Raw genomic sequence first — 21,158 nt, 5'->3', positions numbered from 1 at the left:
AAGGAGGATTCAATATAATTTATCAGATTTGAAATAAATACTGTCCTAAGGGTAAAAAATATCAAACCCCATTAAAACGTACGTCTATGAGGTATCGCATTTCTTACCCTGGGCAAAATGTACGTCTTATAGCCCATACAGCCTCCTGCCAAAAATGAAAAAGATCGCTCAACAAACAACCAAGATATTGGCTTGTATCCATCTTAAGTGGGACACCCTGTATAAAAAATCAGGAGGAAAAAATGACATTTCTCTTCTTCCTTTCAAACCTAAGTCTATAAAAAAAATTAAAACATGCCTATAAAAAGATTAAACATAAGGGAATATATTAAACTAGCGTGTACCAGCGACTTCGTTCGCGTCGAATTAATCAGTTGTAATGGTACACCCTAAAGTCAATCTGTTTTCCAAAAATCAGCTTTTTACGTCAAGCGCTTTAAGCAGGATCGTTATTAATCAATGACCAGATTTTTCGAAACACCCTGTATACATTTTTAAAAAATCTTAAAATATGCAAAAAAAAAATAAAATATACGTGTTTAAGCGTTTTTTTCCGGAAACTTGACCGTTTTTTAAATAAAAAATATTGTAATATTTGAGGGGTGGTTTCACCCCCTTGGAACTGGAATTTCGAAAAATCACTCCTTATCGAACCTCTACACTCTAGAATCAACCTGTATGCCAAAATTGAGCTTCTTACGTTGGGTGGTTTGAGCAGGATCGTGATTAATCAGTATGTCACTTAAGGATTTTATATATTAGTATAGATTACAGCTCTTTAACAAAAAAACAGGGTTTTTAAATTACCTTTATTAATTCGAAAAAGTATTTGCTTGGCTTTTTTACACGTAAAAAATAGTTTTCTACATTACGTAGGTCGCCTTTTAAATTTTTACAAAAAGTGAAACAGAAACCAACAAGTTTGAAACAATATGTTTTATTGCTTTTCGGAATATTCGCCCTTAAGGTCTATACATTTTTGCATATGCTCAAACCAATTCTGGAAACATTTTTTCCACTGGTTTTGAAAGTTTTCAACAGTTTCTTGAGGTGAGGAAAATCGCTGTCCGCGCATCTTTTGTTTGACAGTGGGGAACAAGAGAAAGTCATTAGGCGATAAATCGGGTGAATACGGGTAATGAGACATTAATTTGATATTTACCTCCTTCAAATATTCAGTTGTTTGACGTGATTCATGGGAGCTGGCATTATCGTGATGAAGAATGATGCGACGATTTTTTTTCTTATTTCATCGAAGACCGTTGGTAAACAAATTGTTATATACCATTAGACATTAACAGCTCTTTGATCTGCTAATGGCATGGTTGCGACGTGTCCAATACAACCGAAGAAACAAGCGATTATACAAACTTAAAAGGCAACCTTATACTACTTTTTTACACGTTGTCTAGTAAATTAACCATCAATTAACCAAAATTTAACAACTGACGTCATTAAAATTGTAATCTAAAGATATAAAAAACTCATTTAAAATTTAGTCCACGAAAAAGTCGCTTCCTGATTAGGAATTCTGCGCCTATATGTTGATAATGTAGCTTTTTACCCGGTAAATAAAAGGCAGAAATACCAAAGACTGTTTATTTTGACTTACACTTACACTAAGAGAATAAAATCACAGATATCTTATTGTATTAACTAAATTTCGCAGTAACTGGAACATTTGTATGGGGGTAACAAGTTGCAATAAACCCTTATAAAAAATTCAATAAAAAAAGGTGCATAATATTGAGAAATACGTTTTTAATTGTTCCTATAACAGACGATAAAAAAAACGAAATGTGTATAAGTTAAAATAGTTAAAATATAACATTAAAAATTATAAATTTTCTTCCGCTCATGCTGTTCTAAACAAAATGAAGTACAGTAACAAAATATAAACACTATAATACACACTTATGATTAAATATTCTACACAACATTAAAAAACTTACACTAGTCATAAAAATATTTGCTTAAGGCTGCACATATTCAGCATCTGTTACGAAAATGCTGATGAATATAGAATTTTTTAACTGACTATGAAAGACTGTATGCAGTACATGTTTTCTTTGTTAAATAACAGATTATGAATGATATGCTACCCTAAAATTCTTCTCTTTTGTATGTAATAATTTGAGGTATGAGTTTTAAAAAGTATGAAAAAAATGTTATAGCACAGTGGAGTCGTAAGTATATCTTGACGTATCAATGGCAGCATTACTAGATTTTTTTATATATTTTTTCGTACAAATTTTAAAAATAATCTTCCAATATAGTCTTCTTAAATAAGAGTATTTCAAGTTTTATATAAACCTAATTTTATTAGACTATCCATGTATGTCAATAATTAATTTTAGTTCAATTTTACCTTTTCGTCCAGAGAAAAAAAAACGGCATGACAGTGACCTTCGAAATAACAATTACTGATATTTTGTGTCTGATCAACTTATTAATGCAATTTAGTTTGCATAAAAGTTGTCAAATATGATCATATATAATTTAGAAAAATCGGAAAAGGTTTCCAATTAATTCAAATCTTTTTAAATATTAATTTTTGATATTTTTTTATGCTAATTTCGAACACACGTCATATTTTAGGTGTCAGCACGATAGAAATTATAATCAATTTTCAGTTCAAAAGCCACTGTGACACCGGTTTTTATTCAAAAGCAAGACAAAAATAATTATAGTAATAATAATATTCTCGTATTTATTATTAAAAGGTGCATTCACACCGCAACACATTTTTTTAACATGCACTTTTGAAGTGTATTTTTTTAGCGCGCACAAAACTATATGTTAAAAAAATCATTCGCGGCGCGGCGCGGAGCTGCGCAGCCGGCGTGAACGCACCTTTAGAGTATAAAAAATAATTATTGTGTGACATTAAACTCTAAAAAACTCACTGAAAATTGAAATCTTAGTCTTATTTAAGAAGATCAACAATTTTTTTGTCCAAAATAATATAATCTACGAATTATACTCCTGTGTTCTGTTTGAAAATTTTGGTTATATATTATCATTACATAATATTTTATGGTATTGCAAAATATAAATTTAGTTAATAAAAGAACAGCAAATATATTTTCTGCTTATGGTTATCTTATTTTACTTTATTAAGGTTTTTGTACCAGTCTGTTTTTTGTAATAATAACGTAATAAAGTACCAAATGATCAAAAAAATACGTCACAGTCACCTCTCAATTATGAATCAATAATGATTTTTGTCGTGCCGATCCCTATATCGTATTTATTAAAAAATTACAATTTGTTAATTAGTATTTGAACGAGAAAAAGCAAAAATTTTCCTTTATTTACATCAATCATTCTACATTCTAAATCTTATTTTTTTGGAATCAAATATTATTTTTTTGACAAATTTTTATATCAACTTTTAATAAAGAACGCGAGGAACCAATCCGAATTATCAGTTGTATTTCAAAGGCTACTGTGACGCCGTTTTTTTCGATCGTATAGTACAACAACAGAACGCAGGAGTGTTTTTTATAAATTAGCTCTTATGACAAAAATATTTAAAAACCTGTAAAATTGTTTACACCGTTTAAGAATCATTTTATATTGATAAATCAACTGCCAAAAAACGAGACTTGTAATAAAAATAGTATAATATTATTGTTTTTGGTAAAAGGCGTTTTGTAAATAAAACCTTTTATTAAACGGCAAAAATTAAAAATGAAGAAATTGTTTTTTTGTTGTACCTGCAGACTCTATCTAAGACATGACGTCAATTTCTCTGGGCGATGCTAACGCGGGGGGCACTACTTGAGGTATGATATTATGAGATGGGGAATTTCCTAAAGGTTGTCTCACTCGGTTTTCGGCATTCTCCCTGGCTTCTGTCGTGGCTTGTTTTATAGCGTCCTTATAAAAATCTTTTCTCTTTTTATTGTAATAAACCTATAAAAGGTTACATGTAAAAGAATACGTGTTTACATAGTTTAAGTTTTAATATGATATAGTCTGTCCAATGAGTCGAGGAAGAATTCGACAGATGACATCCAAATTTACCTGTGAATAAATACGACAGACATAACTGTGACTGTCACGGATCGTCTCGTTGGACAGACTATATAAAGACTGTTCAGTCTGTCATCATTATTTGTCAAATGTGAGTTTTAGGGTGTGTCTGAGATTAGTGCATATTGTTTAGAAAGTTTTAAGTACGTTCCTATATTATTGATTGAGCAAGATCCGTTTTTTTTGCAGTCCTTTAATTGCAGTCCTTTGGAGTATTGAAATTCCTATTTCTAAAGCATCAGTAACTCTATTTTACACAGGAAAATTACACCATTTACATTGTGCTTACTTCATACCGTGCTGGCAACTGTTTCTTTTGGGTTGGTATTTACATGTGTGGAAGTAAATCGCATAGGGATCTTATTAAGTCGGAGTGAGATAAATGCGACTGTGTGCTGTTGCGGCGTGGCCGGTACGCCTTTCCCTCTCAAGTAAAGTAAAATCACGACAGCAAACCGCTTATTTACTTAGCAATTTTCAGCAATCGTGTAACGTTTTATTTATAAAGATTTTCACATACTGTCTGCGAAGAAAATATAGCAGAAATGTTACGAAAGTTTTTGAAAAAACTACAATCAATTATTTCTAATAGATTTCGAGATATCGACTTTTGAATTTAGAGTTCTAATAGCGCGACCACTGTCGAACACCAACTCAATTCCACTTATTTTTACCAAAAATGCATGTTTCTAACTAGCACTTAATTTTCAAGCTATAGGGAAAATTACAACGATTCGTTACTAAATAAACAAACAAAGTATCACGAGACGTAATTAAATCGTGAAGCTGAACGCATGATGTACACCTTTCACTAGAACTCTAAGTACTGACAGAGGTACTGATTGGGTCAACCGGTGGACTGCGACAAATCTGCTATATCCCCTTCCATGTCTCTTAGCAATGCCCACAGTTTCTCGGTTTATTTCATTGGTTTGGCAACGTGTTTACTGTTCTCTCTTTGTTCAGTACATTATAAACGCATTATACTCTTCTTACACACGGAAATCTCGACCCAAGACTAACCTGTGCCAGCCCTTAGTATACGGCGTCCAAGAGCAACAGTGTTCTATCAGCGTCTCTGAGAAAACTAATTTACAAGCTTAGCAGTGAGCTCTTGTTCATTTTGGTTAAATCTTTGAGGCATTATTGCAATAAAAAATTGAATTTTGTTTTTTTACAGCAACAAACAAATTTTAATTTTGACATTGATTGAAATTATAATCCCAAATCAAATCACAGACAATTACTAAAAAGAATATGCAGTAATATACGAAATGTCGTAATGACGTCACCAATCTCTTTCATCTGGTTTGCAAGTGATTGAGAGAGTTCCCAATATACGACGTGACGTTGAACGATGGCTGAACATTCTATACATAAAGTCTGTGTAAACATCACGCAACATTACGTCAATAAGTAAACTTGACGAAAAAAATAACAACTTACCTTAAAGTTATCTAAATAATGGCTCAGTTGATCACATTGGACCAGACACGAATTCGACGTGCCATACCAGGCCACGTGAGCTTGAGGACCTCGAGAATTGCCATTGGTTATGGTAAGGATTTTTCCAGGCCACCATGGAAAACCGCGAAGTTTTCCCCATACTACATCTCCCACAAAAAATCTAACCCCTAAAAAATACGGTTTTTGATGTATGTATAATATACAGCAATAGATTTGTAATGGTAAGAACTATGATTTCTACATCTCCAAGAAGACTATGTTTAGCTATTTGTTTTAATATGTATTGAAAAATTTGGATTGTGTCTACGAGGGTAGTCTGAAAAGCTTCCGACCTTACCTTGTTACTTGTTTATCTCTTAAAATACGCCCATTTATATTTTCAGCCAATTATCGATGCTTAGTTGTTGTTTGAGAGCTGTTTAAGTGATGCACGTCATCAGTCCTACTGAAATTAACACTAAAGCCTATAAACCTGACTAAATGAAATTTTGGCAAAAACGTTTAAATTTGTTGTCTAATTTAAGATACCAAGCAGCTCTTCATTTTACTTCATAGAGCAAATGATTGTAACAGATATTTTATTTAGATTAAAGCTGCAAAAATTAGTTTCAAGCGAATTTTATTATCGCCATGTTGGTCACATTGCGGCGCGATCAGCAACGTTGTTTATTATTTGACAATTATCATAATGTGAGACATTATTTTGTATAATATTGTGTTGTTGAATCTTAAGGAGTAATATTCTCGTTTTTTGCCGATTTTCATAGTTTTTTTAAAATGTATTTTCAAGCACAAACAGTTCTTTTAAGAACTAAATTTTCGAGTTTTTATATTGCATTTCTTGAAATTGTGTGTCGAAAATATGCCGAAGCATTTAAACAGTCGAAGCAAACAGCTTGTAGCTTATTACCCTTGATTTATTAATAAATAAACTATTTGTTTGTTAATAAATAAATTAATTACTAAAATATTAGTTATTAAATTAAAAATAAAACGCGCGTAAAAATTATTAAAAAATGATATAATAAATACATTGTTTCCCAATTTTACATTAAGATTCATCTCATAAATCCATCGCAATCTGGCAGCGCTGTCGCCAACGCTAAGGAGCAATATTTTCCTGAACTATTTTACTGACAAAGACTACTACTGTGAACTACTACCGTATGATAAAAAAACGCGGCTTGGAAATGACGATCGATGTCATTTCCAATATAATTTTACATATAAAATGACAGCAATTTTCATTTCATAGCCATCGCTGACGCAGTTTTTTTCTTCGATCTATTCTACTTTGAAGAGTTAGTAAGGTAGGCACAATGTTGCGCGAAGTGTGTGGCTTCAGAAGAAGACTATGTAGAAAAAAATGTTCTGTATCATTTTGAAGTCGGAAACTCTTTGGACTACTCTCGTAGGCGTGTCAATCGAAAATACATACCGTCGGCTCCTAAAGCACTTGGCAGTTCCTGAGCGTTCATCCGAAGCATTAATGGAGGGTTGGGCGGGGGGAAATCAGAGATATGTTCGTCCGAACTGGATGCCGACTCGTCCTGCGTCGCAGAAGAGGTGTACGTGTTGTTCAACCTTTTCAAATTGATGGATAGTTTCTGCGTAATACATTGTTCTTTGGTTTCATCTTGAGTGGAACTACTGACCTTTAAATAAAGATGAAATTAACTTTCAAGGTTATCCTCATATTTGACCACATATACAGCTAGTCAAATATAGGATGATATATAGCAGGGTTGGGTAACGACGCGTAGAAAATTAATTTTCTACGTGCATGTAGAAAAGTGCGTAGAAAATGTAGAATATTAAGTAGAAAATGTATAAAATGTGAGAACCGGTACAAAATTAATTTTGTATGTTTAAACCCGTTTTTTTTCACTTTAAAGGTTTCTTTCTTTCTATTTTCTTTAAATTCTATAAGTGTTAAAACTGTAAAATGAGTGCGCGCGCTATCTCTCTATTCTGTGACGGTACTAACTTCCTGAAGAGACAGCAATCGATCTGAAGACTATTAGAATATTTTTTCTGTTTAATCTGAAGACCGTACAGAAAAGTCTTTTTTTCTTTGAAAGTTCTCAGTGCTCCTCCTCTTTTTAATTTCTTACTTTCGTTATGTTAGATGTTATTTTATTTTGTTCTGTTTGAATCTGACCAAAGTTTACAGAATTGTAACCTTTAAACTGTAAACTTTGATCTTACTATTGAAAACTTTTAAGATATCTGTAAACTTCGACTATAGTGTGTAACAAATCAAGGAAGATTTTGACGTACGACATCCAGAAGATGACAGAAAATGCGATATGTCTGTGAATTATAATGACACGACAGTCACTGTCACGCATCCACCCGTTGTACATATCAATTTAAAATAATATGGAAGTTAAAAGTTTTTTTTGACATACTACATACTACCCATTTGCTAAATAATAAATAACAATTAAACCTCTTTCAATACTCGACTATCTACTATGCATCAAGGTAGGAATGTTGCGTCAAGAAATCGATATATCATTCTATATTTGATGAGTTGAAGTACTGTATTTCTTAGCTGTATTTTTATCACTTCTTTCAAAAATAACTCCACAGTGAAATATAAACAAAGGTCAACTTACTTACCTCGCCCTCCTTATGCTTTTTTTCCTTGTCTTCTTTGTGTTTCTTCTTGTGCTTCATTTTGTGTTTTCTACGTCTAGGAACTGTAATTTCAAAAGAGGATATCACGTATCTCGGCGAATAATTACCTAAAATACAGTTTTCTCGTGTGTAGAGAAACTCTGCATTAAAATTAGTCAGTACATTATTTTACTTCATTACTGATCATACCATTTATATCACTTTCAAACATCAATACAAAATAAAATTTATATTATTTGATAAGCAGTAACTTGAAATAATGAAATCACTTTATAAAAAATATAAAACTCGTGCAGTTATCTATAAATAAAATTTACCTAACCCTTGCCTAGGCGACGTACCACCAACGGTATATCTTGGACTGGAACCACCCAAAGTATATCTAGGAGACGCCGCTGGACTAGTCAAATATCTTGGAGAAGCCCCTCCTAAAACATCAATAATTAAATGGGATCTATATAATATCAATGGAGCAAGATCACGTGAAGTGGGTCAACCATGAGCCTCTTGATCACAGAATTCAAGTTCTAATCCTCTATATTTGTTCTTCTCTGACAATTTTGAAGTGATACTTCTTTACCCGCGATGGGAGTAAAAATTCAAGGCCGCGACACACGAGACGCGAGAGGAAAAGTGGTAACGATCTTGGAGCGTCGTAACTCAGGCTCTATATGAGCTAGTGGGCTGAAACTCGGAATGTAGATGACATCTTTTCATGATATTTTGACGACGTTTCGTGCACTATGAAACCCTGTGAAACTATGAAACCATCATCAATGGCGAAAAAAAATATATATATAGATTAAAAATCTGGTATGTCGATATATAACACCAAGGCCAACTTGACCGTGTACGACACTCTGACAGTTAGTTTTGACGTAAGAAACGTCAAAAGTTGATGTCCGATCGCGACCAAATTTGGTAGGTAGGCTATGTGAGGGACGGTGCACACGGTTCCACCCTGCAAAGTTGGATACGGCGTTTCGTTTACATCTTCTTCAGGGTGGGACTAAGGATTTCATATTGAAGAAAAATGTGAGTCGATTTCGGCATAATTGAGGACGGGCTACAGGATGACGCCCTCGACGTTTCGAACCGATGCACAGTGCTTCGTCCCATGGACAAAAATCGAAAAAAAAGTTAAAATTTACTAATATCTGAATATGCAATTTTATACTTATAGCAATGTTCAACCATCCTGTATATTATTTTTCATAAACAGCGTTTTTTTTGTTAGCAAATATTTTCACTAAAAATAAATTTTGCGATCATTATCTTATATCAATGAAAAGAATAACATTCATAGTAGTTCTGTATATGGAGTTAAACGTAAACGAGTTAGTACGTACTTAATTAAAAGCCACTATGGATATTGTTAAACAAGGTATGTACTTTAAATTTATTTCTAAACAAGTTCGTGATTGTTTAGTTTTTATTTATTTTTTAAGATGATTCTTAAATGGGTATAAAAATTTTACGTTTTCAAACTTCAAAAAGGCATTTAAAAAAACATATCAAAACATATCGTATTTATTGAATATTTTTGTTGTCATATTCATACACTTTTAATTTTTGTATAATTAACCTGCGTCTGCTTGCGACGAACTTTATTTTATAATACTTTTCAGATGGAGTAAAATTGATAAGCAATGCCGATCTGGTTTATACTTGGCTTGATCATAAGGACAAGAACTCAAAATTATTTGTATTTCAAAAAATGTGTTCTTTATTAGATATTGATGAACCTTCCTGTCAAATGAGACCATTTGTGCCTGAAAAAGCCCACAATTTTGGAGCGAAACGTGGCATAAAAAAGTTTCCATCTTTCAGTTCATTATAAAACCTCATACCCAAGAAAACGAAAAAATAATATATTGATATGGTCTATTAAAGAGGTAACTATTAACATCCGAACCCCTCATACCAACAAAAAGAACAGTAACAAGGCGAAAAAGTAACATATTAGAAAATGATATACAGAAATATCTTATATGTGAGGATATTTCATCTACCTGTGATTTGGATACTATAAATTTGGAAGATTCTGTCAGCAGTGATTCTTCTGAATCAGAGTAGTTACGATCTATGCATTTTGTTGTCCTAAAGTAAATTTATAGTATCTTAAGTTTTTTTTTAATTAAATATAGCATTAATGTTTCTTTTTCATTAAAGAAAAACATTTTTATCTTATATTGGTTTATATTGTAGGAATCATGTTCTAATGTTATTCCAATTCTTTTTTATCACAGGGATTTATTCAATATTTACACCGTTTTCATACTATAAATTATTATTTCCTTAGATGGAACACAGCTCCCACGTTTTTATTATTTATAAGATTTTTTTTCATAAACGTGGGACTAAGAACATCATCATTTAGTACAATGAAAGTACTCATCATTTGTGTCAAATAAACCTAGTTTGAATAAATTGCCTACAATAAAAGAGAAGTTTTGCATTTTTGTCCTCTAGAGCCATATGTTCGAAGCACTGTGCGATGCCTCTAAATGGACGAAATTATCAGGATTTTTCTTAATTATTGGTCGACTGGAACCAAACTCTGCACGTGGATAGAGGTACCCGAATGGAGTCCTCAGACGAACAGACAGACAGACGAAAGAAAGAAATTTCATTCAAATATGCGCACATAGTGCACACACAATTTTTTTTTATTCTTTTGAAGATTTTTTATTCCTGTATTTTTGGTGTCTGAAATGAAACTTGCTGTTCAAAAACACCGCAAGATTCACTCTCGACTTCAAGGTATTTTTATAATTTAATTACAAATGTATGTTTTCAGAGTCATAATTATGAAAATATTCCAGGCCTTAGTTTTTGGTAAAGTCTACTTTAACTAAAATACATGAATTCTATGATCAAGTGGAAAATGGGGCATCTAACGGATGTGATCATGCTTAGTATCTAATTCCTTACCCAAGTACAATGGACTACCACCCAAAAGAACTTTCCTCCTGGCTTCCTTCTTGGCCCTCTTCATTGCCTTTCTCGCAGCTTTAGTATTGGGCACATTAACTCGGCCGGTAATGTTGATGTTTTCCTCCGAATCATCGTCTGTGATATTGTCTGGTTTGGAAATTTCGAACATTACTATAATCTGTGACGGATCGTGACAAGTTTAACGTCGTCACAGGTTTAAATTAAGCTTCAACTAAACTACTGTCAAATTATTATTTTAGATCAATATACATGAATATACTCATACCTCTCTCCATTGGTTATAATATGATTTCAACAGTTAAATAGAGGTATACAGGATGAACAGGTGCTTCAAAAAGGCTGTGGTATCAGATTTTTCATTTGAAATTTTCACTCTAAAGCTTTCTCAACATTTTAAAATCAAAAATGTGTTATAATTGTTTACTGAATATGCAGTATAGTAGTGTCTTCTTCAAAATTCAGTCTACTAAAATTTTCATGTTATTTGATATGCCGGGTGCGTCTCAAAAGTGGCTCACCTCTATAACTTCTTTCAGGTAAAAAAACTAGATTTGGTATGTTAGTATATGACATAAACTAGGGATTGATTGACGTATTCAATTATTTTCTGCCACTTCCTGTTTCACCGGAAATTACTACAACTTTTGATTTTTAAATGGCACCCTCGGTATTTTTTTACTCTATTCGATAGAAAATAACAATCTGAATTGTTTGACATATCATATGTCAACTTTTGACATTTTTTGCTTGAAACAAAATTGTATTTTAAATTTCAATCTAGAGTGCCATGTCCGTGTTAAAATCACTAATTTTTAATCAAGGAACCTTGAAAAAATAGATTTGATTTTTTTTAAATAGATTTGATTTATCTGAAAAAATAAAAAAGTTATAGGGGGTGAGTTTTTTGAGACGCACCCGGTATACAGGGCGAGCCAAAACTAAATGTATTACTCTCTCAAATGAAACATCCTATTTTTTCTATGATAAATAAACAGCGTTATGTTTAATTATTTTGTTTTGTGCAGCACTTTGTATACCTGAAAAATCGATATTTACTAAGATTTTTTTTAAATATAACACAATATTTGTTTTTGTCATTATCTTCGAAATATTTTTAAACCGCGCTTATTTTATAAAAAAAATTGGAGCAAAAATCTCAAATAGAAAACCCGATGCGGATCACTTTCGGAACACTGTCTCACCCTGTATAATCGTAAAAGTTAAACAAGACATCACAAGAGACAGAAAAAAGAACCAGAATATTTTAGAGTTAATGCTTGTGAGGTGATAAATGAAATTTTAGATGAAAAATGCAAAAGAATAGCGAGTTCAAGTATCATACTTACTGTGATAGAATTCAAGGTATCACAGAAGAAAAAAATATTTGTACAACACTAACTAACCTAAAGAACTAATTTGCAGTGATCATATTGCAACTACATATAAAAAAAAACTCATAGAAATGTAATGTATAAGCGATACCAATTAAACTTTTAGTTATGTAATCGAGGGCGCGATTTTTAAATTCATTGTTGCCAACCATGGACGTATTCGACGCCGGGCTGACTAACTGAAATTTAAATTTCCCGCTGGGGATACAGGTGGTAGTTCTGCTGTAAAGAATGTGAAGTTGTCACATTTATTTATTTATTTCCTTAAGTTTATATATATAAGTTTTTGGTTTAAATGAATTGTGGTTTGGAATTTTTTACTAGTAGACCTTGCAGTCGAACACTGTTGTTTTTAGAACTTCTTATAGTGCAAAGTGTATAAGATAGCTTAAAAGGCGTTGCAAAAAACTAATCGCAACCTTATTACAATATTTTTAACAGGAAAGCAGTAGTAGTAGCCCTTTATGTCCCTTAAGTGCTGTTAAGAAAGTGAGTTTTGTTGATGTAAATAACAACTGTTTATACAGGGTGCTACAAATTCGAGGTACGAGCATTGGTATCTCCGTAACCGTAATAGATACGAAAATAGTTAAATAGGGGTAAAGTTGCGCTTCGGGATGTTCACCAAGATGCCACCAAAAAAACTTTTAAAAATTTCAGGGATTGTTGAGTTTTTTGGAAGTTCTTCCTGTCGTTACTTTTTAGAAAATCAAAAAACTAATTGCACATTCTCATAGCCACTTTATTAGGGCTATCTGACAGTATTTTTAGATTTTCAAATTAGCTGATAATTTGTCATTAATAAATACGGACCTGCATTTTTTATTTCAGATTTTGAAAGAACTCGGTCTCCTGAGTACAATGATATGCCACACTTAATATTATTTTTTTTGACATTTGAACCAAATTATTAAAACTAATTGCCGGTGAAGTCCGGCTCTTTTTTTTTTAATATTTAATGTATTCATCGTTGCGATATTGAGTAGCATTCAAACTTAACAATGAAGCTTATAAACAAAATTTAATAATTTTATTAGAATTGCTATGTGGAACGCAAATGGCCTCCTACAACACAAAAATGAGGTTGACGTGTTCCTGCATCAAAATCTGATAGATGTTTTATTAATAAGTGAAACCCATTTTACAGATAGATCCTATTTCAAAGTAAAACATTGAATACGGAAAATCAAATGCAATAAAATTATATAAAATAATTAATATAAATATAATATAATATAAACAATCAAATCATTTTCCCGGAAGATGGATTGGAAATGGTAGAGCAGTATAATGTCCAGCGAGGTTACTGGACCTATCGCCAAGTGGCTTACTTGACGTCATTTGTAAAAGTGAAATCAATTCATCTCAACATTTACAATAAAGAGTACAAAATGCATTCGGAAATATAAGAAGAAAGTTCAAAGAGCTATAAATAAAATTGAACGAAAAATAAGTTTGTGCAATAGGGAGGGTGGTAACCCTTTCGAACATGTAGAACATTAGAAACTAGTGTTTTAGAAGTTGATTTATTTATAATAACTACGATTAATATTGTGCATATTATTAGATTGCACAATGAGATTTCAAATTCACAAAAAAAAAGTTAAAAATAATATCTTTAAATTTCTGACCTGGATATTATTTATTTGAATCTTCCAATTGGCTCGATTTTCCTTATTCAATGTTAATTAGCGCTGATCAATATTGTTGCGATGAATATAATCAGATTAAATAATTTAAGAAACCAGAGTCGGATTTGAAATTATTGTAAATAATAATCAGACAGCCCTAATAAAGTGGCTATGAGAATGTGCAATTAGTTTTTTTATTTTCTAAAAACTAACGACAGGAAAAAATAAAATTGATTTTCAAAAAAATCCGTTTTTTCCAAAAAAATCAGCAATTCTTGAAATTTTTAAAACTTTTTTGATGGCATCTTGGTGAACATCTCAATGCGCAACTTTGCCCCAATTTAACCATGTTCGTATCTATTACGGTTACCGAGATACCAATGCTCCTACCTCGAATTTGTAGCACCCTGTATACTTATAATTAATTAATTTTTGTTTTCTAAAATATTTCAATTAAAAGAAAATATGTAAAAGTGGGCAACGTTGTACCGGTCGGGTTTAACCACGTGACTAAAAGTTTAATTGGTATGAACTATAGTTGCAAATTGTTTCAATACTTTCATTCACGAGATACTGTACTTCGAAGAAAAAACTAGCAATTTGGAGGTAGTTAACAAAAATCTATTAAAATTTTTGCAGTAACACAATAAAAAAATTAAATTAAATAACCTATCTGCGCCGGTATTTTCAACACCGTTCCTTCGCCTTGAGGTCCGTACGATATTTTGATCGTCCTCGTACTAGGTACTACACTGCCTGACACTACACTAGATGGCTGATCCGAAGTCGTTGCTAAAGTATTGCTATCCTCGTCTGTCGCATTTGTACATTTTTTCTTTCTACATAGTCAAAATTATTTCAAATTTACTTACCTATCAGGGTTGGGTAACGACGCGTAGAAAATTAATTTTCTACGTGTATGTAGAAAAGTGCGTTGAAAATGTAGAATATTAAGTAGAAAATGTATAAAATCTGAGAACAGGTACAAAATTATTTTTGTATATTTAAAGCCGTTTTTTTTTCACTTTAGAAGCAGTGGCGGCTCGTCAGGTGCAGTAGGTGAAGGGGCACTTCACCGAAAAAAATACTCAAATTAAAGAAGAAACTTTACTGCTTAAAATATTAATTTAGTTTAATATATTTACATGTATCTAAATAATAAAATGGTACTTTTTAATAAATTATTCTTTTTCCGGGCCGGAGCTCTACATAATAAATCCACCGCATCGTTAATTCCGGCCGAAAAAGTAGCATTATAGGCCCGCACGCGCCTACGTCTCCAGGAAGCCACAAGTGAAGTGAAAATATATGTGAGCCGAGCGGCTGCACGGTTTCGATGGTAACGTGACGTCAGCCTAGCAGCAGCATGTAAATCCCCCGCCCCGAATTTTTTTATCAGCGATCGATGTGAATGAGTTTTTGGGCAGTTCGCTTCGTCTTCCTTTATTATTCGGCTACTTCGGCGAGTAATTAACCGTGTAAAGACTGTAAAGTTGTTGATTATTTATTGTTGTTTGTTAATAGTTTTGTTGATTTAACTTGTTAATTTTTGCTGTTTGTTTTGTTGTTGTGTTTTAAAACTGTTTTGTGTGTGTTTATGTGTTAAAAAAAGAACCCAATTAGTGACTTGGTGTGCAATTTATTTTAAAAAAATCAAAATACAATAGCCGATGCTTTAGAAAAAAACGCTAGACTTTATGCTTAATTTTAATGAAAATGTTCGTTTAAATAGACTTTAATGTGTGTGAATATAATTAATTAAATTACGATATTACTGATAAGTTTGCATCAATAAGGAACAGAAAAATTGACCTGATTTACAAAAATTAGTAAGGTTAGTAATATAAATAAGTCAAATTTATTTGGGTTAATATTGCTTAGTAAACATTAATGTAATAATAATTAATGTAATAATTGAATAATAATTGAATGGCTCCTCGGTTGTAACCAACAATTTTTTCAATATCGAAATATCAGTGAAAAAAACGAGGAAAAAATGTTATACCTATGAAAATTACAACCTTATTTCACTGAAATCTCTATTTTGAAAAAAAAATTCAATAATTACATTGTTAATAAAGTTGGATTCATATGGACGTTTTTTTGGTATTAGAGTTTAAAAAAATCTTTTTGTGGCAATCATTTCTGCTTTAAAAACAACTTAAAATGCACCAAGTCAAAGTTGAAACATAATTTTGTTAGTCACCTTTTTTAAAATAATAATAATTTAACCAATTTTATATTTTCACTGTATAAGTAAATGTACTAAGTAAGTAAATGTACTAAGTATAAACTCAAAAAAGGCTTACAATATACAAAACTAATTTTCTACGTCTGGACATGGAAAAAATGTAGACAATTAGTTGGTGTAGAAAATTAATTTTCTACGTGTAGAAAATAAGGTAAAAAATTAAAATTTTCTACCTACCCAACCCTGCTTCCTAAAATTTGATTGACTAAACGTACCTTGTTCTCCTCGCGGCTCGTAGCACTTGCGTCTGCGTGGGTTGTTGAAAAACAGCCTGTTCTTCCACGGCCAAATCTGATTCTTCTTGGGAATGTTCTTCGGAATGCTTTATTAGTAAAGGATCCTCCTGAGGCTCGTTCTCAGAGTTCATATTCATTAAAGGTTTCTTTATAGACAATGAATCTGTATCAATCCAATTTGGGTTATCTAAAATTTAGATAATATATTTTAGTACAAGAATATTATGAACCAATTTGTACTAGAAGAACTTACCAATTTCTTTATCTTCAACTACTGATTTTTTACTGTTTTTCTTACATACTTCATCACTGTCGCTTTGGCTGTTGCGTTTTAATTTTCTTTTTGCACTTAAATAGTTTTTTACTGACCTAAAACAGTTGCTTAGTAATTTACTAATACAAGAAGCAATCCATTTAGTTACTAAAAACGTTGATATACTGTTACAAAAAAATCTATATCTAAGTCCAGTTTAAAATTTTAACTAAAGTCAGTAATATTTCATATGGATGTATGTTTCAAAATGGTAAAATACAAAAGAAAATTCATTGGGTGGCTTTGATAAGAAATTACTGTGGATAATGCCATAAGACATAAAACCGGGATTATTTGCGAAAGTATTAAAAATTTTGAAATACTCTAAATGCGAAAAATGTTCATTTTTTAATTCGCCATCTATTGAAAAAATAATATACCGGGTGTTCCATTAAAAAAAAGATTTTTTAAAATTTAGAAAGTTTGGCGTAGAATTTTGAACCTCTATTATTCACGATTACCATATTTATAGCGAAATGAGTAGACTACAGACCATCTAAAGTAAATACCTAATATAGTTTTTATTTCAGGACAGGCTCTTGTATTTTTAAGAAAGGCTGAAAAAGATATATTTTTTATTTGTTTATTAATATCTATTAGTCTAAGAGCTAGCAACGTTTTCGAGAAAGTACCGTATGATCGAGAAAAAACGGCGTCAGCGATGGCTATGGAATGAAGATCGCTGTCATTTTATATGTAAATTTATATGGGAAATGTCATTGATGTTCATTTCCCAGCCAACTGGACGCCGTTTTTTTTCGATCATACGGTATTTTAAGACGTCTGGCTCTTTGATATATCTTTTACTATGCTCTCTGGAACAGCATGCGGCCCGTCTGGCTGCCGATACCCGTTGCGTTTACTACTGCGCATCGGAAAAAGATCCTATATTTTTTTATTAATTTAGTCCTATAAATTCTAGTATTGATTATAAATCGAACATGTCTCCATAGCGCAGTGCGTAGAGTTTCCGACCACGAACCGAAGATTCATAGTTCAAATCCGGGTCAGGTCAAAGACTTTTTTATTTTATTTTCGTTTATATTCTGATAGTAAAGTATTAAATAATTCTGGTAATTAAAAAAAAACAAATATTTAATACTTTACTATCAGAATATAAACGAAAATAAAAATAAAAAAGACTTTGGCCTGATCCAGATTTGAACTCTGAATCTTCGGTTCGTGGTCGGAAACTCTACGCACTGCGCTATGGAGACATGTTCGATATATATTCAATACTAGAATTTAAAGGACTAATAAAAATATAGAAGCTTCTTTCAATGCACAGTAGGGAACGCAACGTTTACCGGCAGCCAGACGGGTCGCATGCTGTTCTAGAGAGCATAGTAAAAGATATATCAAAGAGCCAGACGTCTTAAAATACTTGTTTTTCCGACGTTGCTAGCTCTCGTAAACGTGAAACTATCGAAATATGTAATGTGATCTAAAATGCCGCCAAAAATGCAATAATATACAGGGTGTTCCATTTAAAAAAATCATCCCGATCCACTCACACTTTTTTGACCTATCCTATAGAATTTAAAATATTTTCATGAAATACATCCTAGTACATACTTTAAGTTTGCACTTGAACAAAATTCCCAAGTTTTTATTCTACGAGCTATACATGCCCAACGCACTATTGCCGGACCCTGTAGAGTATTTTTCAGAATAGTAGGCCACCCTGTATAAAAAAATACATTAATACAATTTACTCACCTTGTCATAGGAGCATTGCTAGCTCTTCTTGAGGAGGGGGGAGGCGGGGGAGGACTACTGGCAGTTTCAGAATTTTTTCTTTTTCTAGACACATTTTCTAAAAAACAAACCAGTCATTGATATTCTTTTTTAACAATTTTACACCTGCCAATTTATTTCTTCAAATTAGATTAACCAAATATGTTATACAATTTATTTGACAGTATAAAATTACAATTTGACGTGAAATAAGTTCAAGATTAGTATGTTAAAATTACTTGAAACAATAGAAGTCCTATTTTCGTTAAGATTTTCTTCCCAAAAAACAAAGATGTTTGAGCGTAGTATTTGTGAAATAAATTGTCTAGTGTAAAACCGTTATTTGTACTATACTGGAATAACAACCAAAACTCTTACCTGAATTTTCATTACAAATACCCTTACATTTTGAACAAAGAACTTGCCTGGGCCTAAGTCTCACTGTCATTTTACTATTTTTATTTTTATATTTATTAGGTACCTGTTTTCAAAAGTTAAATAAAATGAAGTTAAAAAAGTCACTTTATAGTGGGATTTGTATAATTCCAAGTTTTTCTGTGATTAATAATTGTAAGTACATACTTAGAAACATTGCACCAAAATACTGTATGACAGAAAATAAAACGGTGTCAAGGTAGGCGTCGAAAGGTTGATAGATGATAATTTTGTGTAGGTTGCTCCCAATGTTACTAATTTATCGTCAAAACTGATGCTTGAATATAAAAAAACGTGAAAATAAATATACTGAGTAGGAATGCAGTAGTTCAACATACAAATAGATTAATGTATTAATAAGAAGAATTATTTTCTATTTAGATATTAACTTTTTACGTTTGGTTAAAGTTATATGCGAATTTTTAATAAATTACGTGTATAGATCGACCGCCCAAAAATGACTATCAATCGTAATTTCATAGGATACCGTGACGTCTTTTTTCGACCAAAAATGGTCTTTGAAATGACAATCGCTAAAAACTTATACCAGGTCAACATCAGTATATTATTAATAAAAAATTAATATATAATATACCCAGAACTAACATAAAAAAATTGCTGACAAATCTTATTTTCAAAAAAAATATTATTACTTAATAGATATGCGTGTGAATCATTGGAATATTGGATAAAAGCTTTGTTGATTCATACTACAATTTACAGGGTGTTACATTTGAAATAAACTGCACCTAAATTACTCAAATACCATTTACAAAGTAAATTATAATCTTTCCTAAAGTAACATGATGATGATTTCTTTAGTCAAAAAGAATTAGACGTTTTACAATTAATTATTGTGGGAGTTTCAAATGTGCACCAACTTTGTGCACTCAGTATAGGTATGACTGTAAATTTAGAATAGAAATTTTAAGGGAAATCCATTGAACAAGAATATAATATACTCTATTTAAAATTTGCAACTTTTTTTTTGTAAAAATAATATTTGAAGTATACAGGGTGACTACCATCAGTGTCTATGAAAATATTTTTAAAATATGCATTATTATTGCTACTTAAAATTTCAAATAGGAAGCCTGAAATTTAGTTTTTTTTTAGATGGTTCAAACTGTATAATATTTTTTATTTCATTTGTATTTTAGTGTAATGTTTTTAGTAACAAAAATTGTAGAGAATATTGGAATTAGACAAATAAATAGTTTTGTATTATTGAAATACACCAACCTGAACACTCTTTTTCTTGGGTGCATTGGGATCATTGTATGCAAATCTTTGACTGACTGCATAGAGAGGATCATCATCAGGATTTTTTGTTGTAGTTTTGAAAGCTGGGTTTATGAATGGAACCCCACATGGCAGATTTCTAGAAATTATTCTTAGTTTGATATACCTATACACCCACATATTGACAGATAAGAATGGGGCTCCCATAATAATTTTAAAATTACTAATAGGTATAAAAATAAATTTAAAGTCCTTGTTTTTGCACAATAAAATTAAAGTGACATAGAATAATTATGTAAAACAAACATTCAATAGCCCAATGTAAAAAAAGGGTCAGTTTTCATGAAAATGAGGGTTTTGAAAGGATCAGAATAAAAGGAATCCATACCTTTTTGTGGAGTCCAAAAGTACCCCTTTAAAAATTTTAAGTCCAAATTCATACGTAACTACTAGAATATCTGGAAAAGCTTCGTCTACGAAGACAGAAATCCTTGTTTTTTTCAACAAAGTTATATCCCCATTCTGGTCGGCCATATTTGTTAATCTAAAAAATCTCCTTTTGTGTTCAGTGAAATACCCTGTATGCGTGTACTCCGAGTTTCCGAGTGTTTTTTTATACTGTATTCGTTCAAATTGTCCCGTTTTAATTAATAATTCAATTAGACCAACAAAATTGGAACTATACCCGTTGTCCACAAAGAAAACTAATAAAAAATCCAACAAAATATAACCTCCAAATAGTTAACAATTACGACAGTTGGTGACATTTGCCTTTTAAATTTATTTCGTAGGTTGGTAATGCTTTTAAATTTTACA

The 21,158-nt window shown here is 31.6% G+C and overlaps 1 protein-coding gene across 2 annotated transcripts; it reads right to left on the bottom strand.

Moving 5' to 3' along the window:
• Positions 1-1,585: 1,585 nt before the first annotated feature.
• Positions 1,586-21,113, bottom strand: LOC115882154 (PWWP domain-containing protein 2A-like). Of its 2 annotated transcripts, none has more exons than XM_030900026.1 (13): positions 20,731-21,113; positions 20,343-20,481; positions 19,044-19,146; positions 18,648-18,744; positions 16,869-16,984; positions 16,595-16,802; positions 14,798-14,967; positions 11,083-11,232; positions 8,466-8,576; positions 8,131-8,255; positions 6,944-7,160; positions 5,485-5,672; positions 1,586-3,918 (listed from the first exon to the last, which is right to left on the bottom strand). In XM_030900026.1, exons 1-13 carry the CDS (start codon positions 20,874-20,876, stop codon positions 3,733-3,735), a joined length of 1,956 nt encoding a protein of 651 aa, XP_030755886.1. In that variant the 5' UTR covers positions 20,877-21,113; the 3' UTR covers positions 1,586-3,732. The 2 variants fall into 2 exon arrangements, with proteins under 2 accessions (XP_030755886.1, XP_030755887.1); XM_030900027.1 differs by having other exon boundaries at positions 8,131-8,210.
• Between the last annotated feature and the right edge of the window lie 45 nt (positions 21,114-21,158).

The sequence above is a fragment of the Sitophilus oryzae genome, unplaced genomic scaffold (assembly GCF_002938485.1).
Source record: "Sitophilus oryzae breed Bouriz unplaced genomic scaffold, Soryzae_2.0 scaffold_177_pilon_pilon, whole genome shotgun sequence".
Taxonomy (NCBI): Eukaryota; Metazoa; Arthropoda; class Insecta; order Coleoptera; family Curculionidae; genus Sitophilus; species Sitophilus oryzae.
The sequence above is the reverse complement of the archived record's forward strand: the minus strand, read 5'-3'. Positions and strand labels throughout refer to the sequence as shown.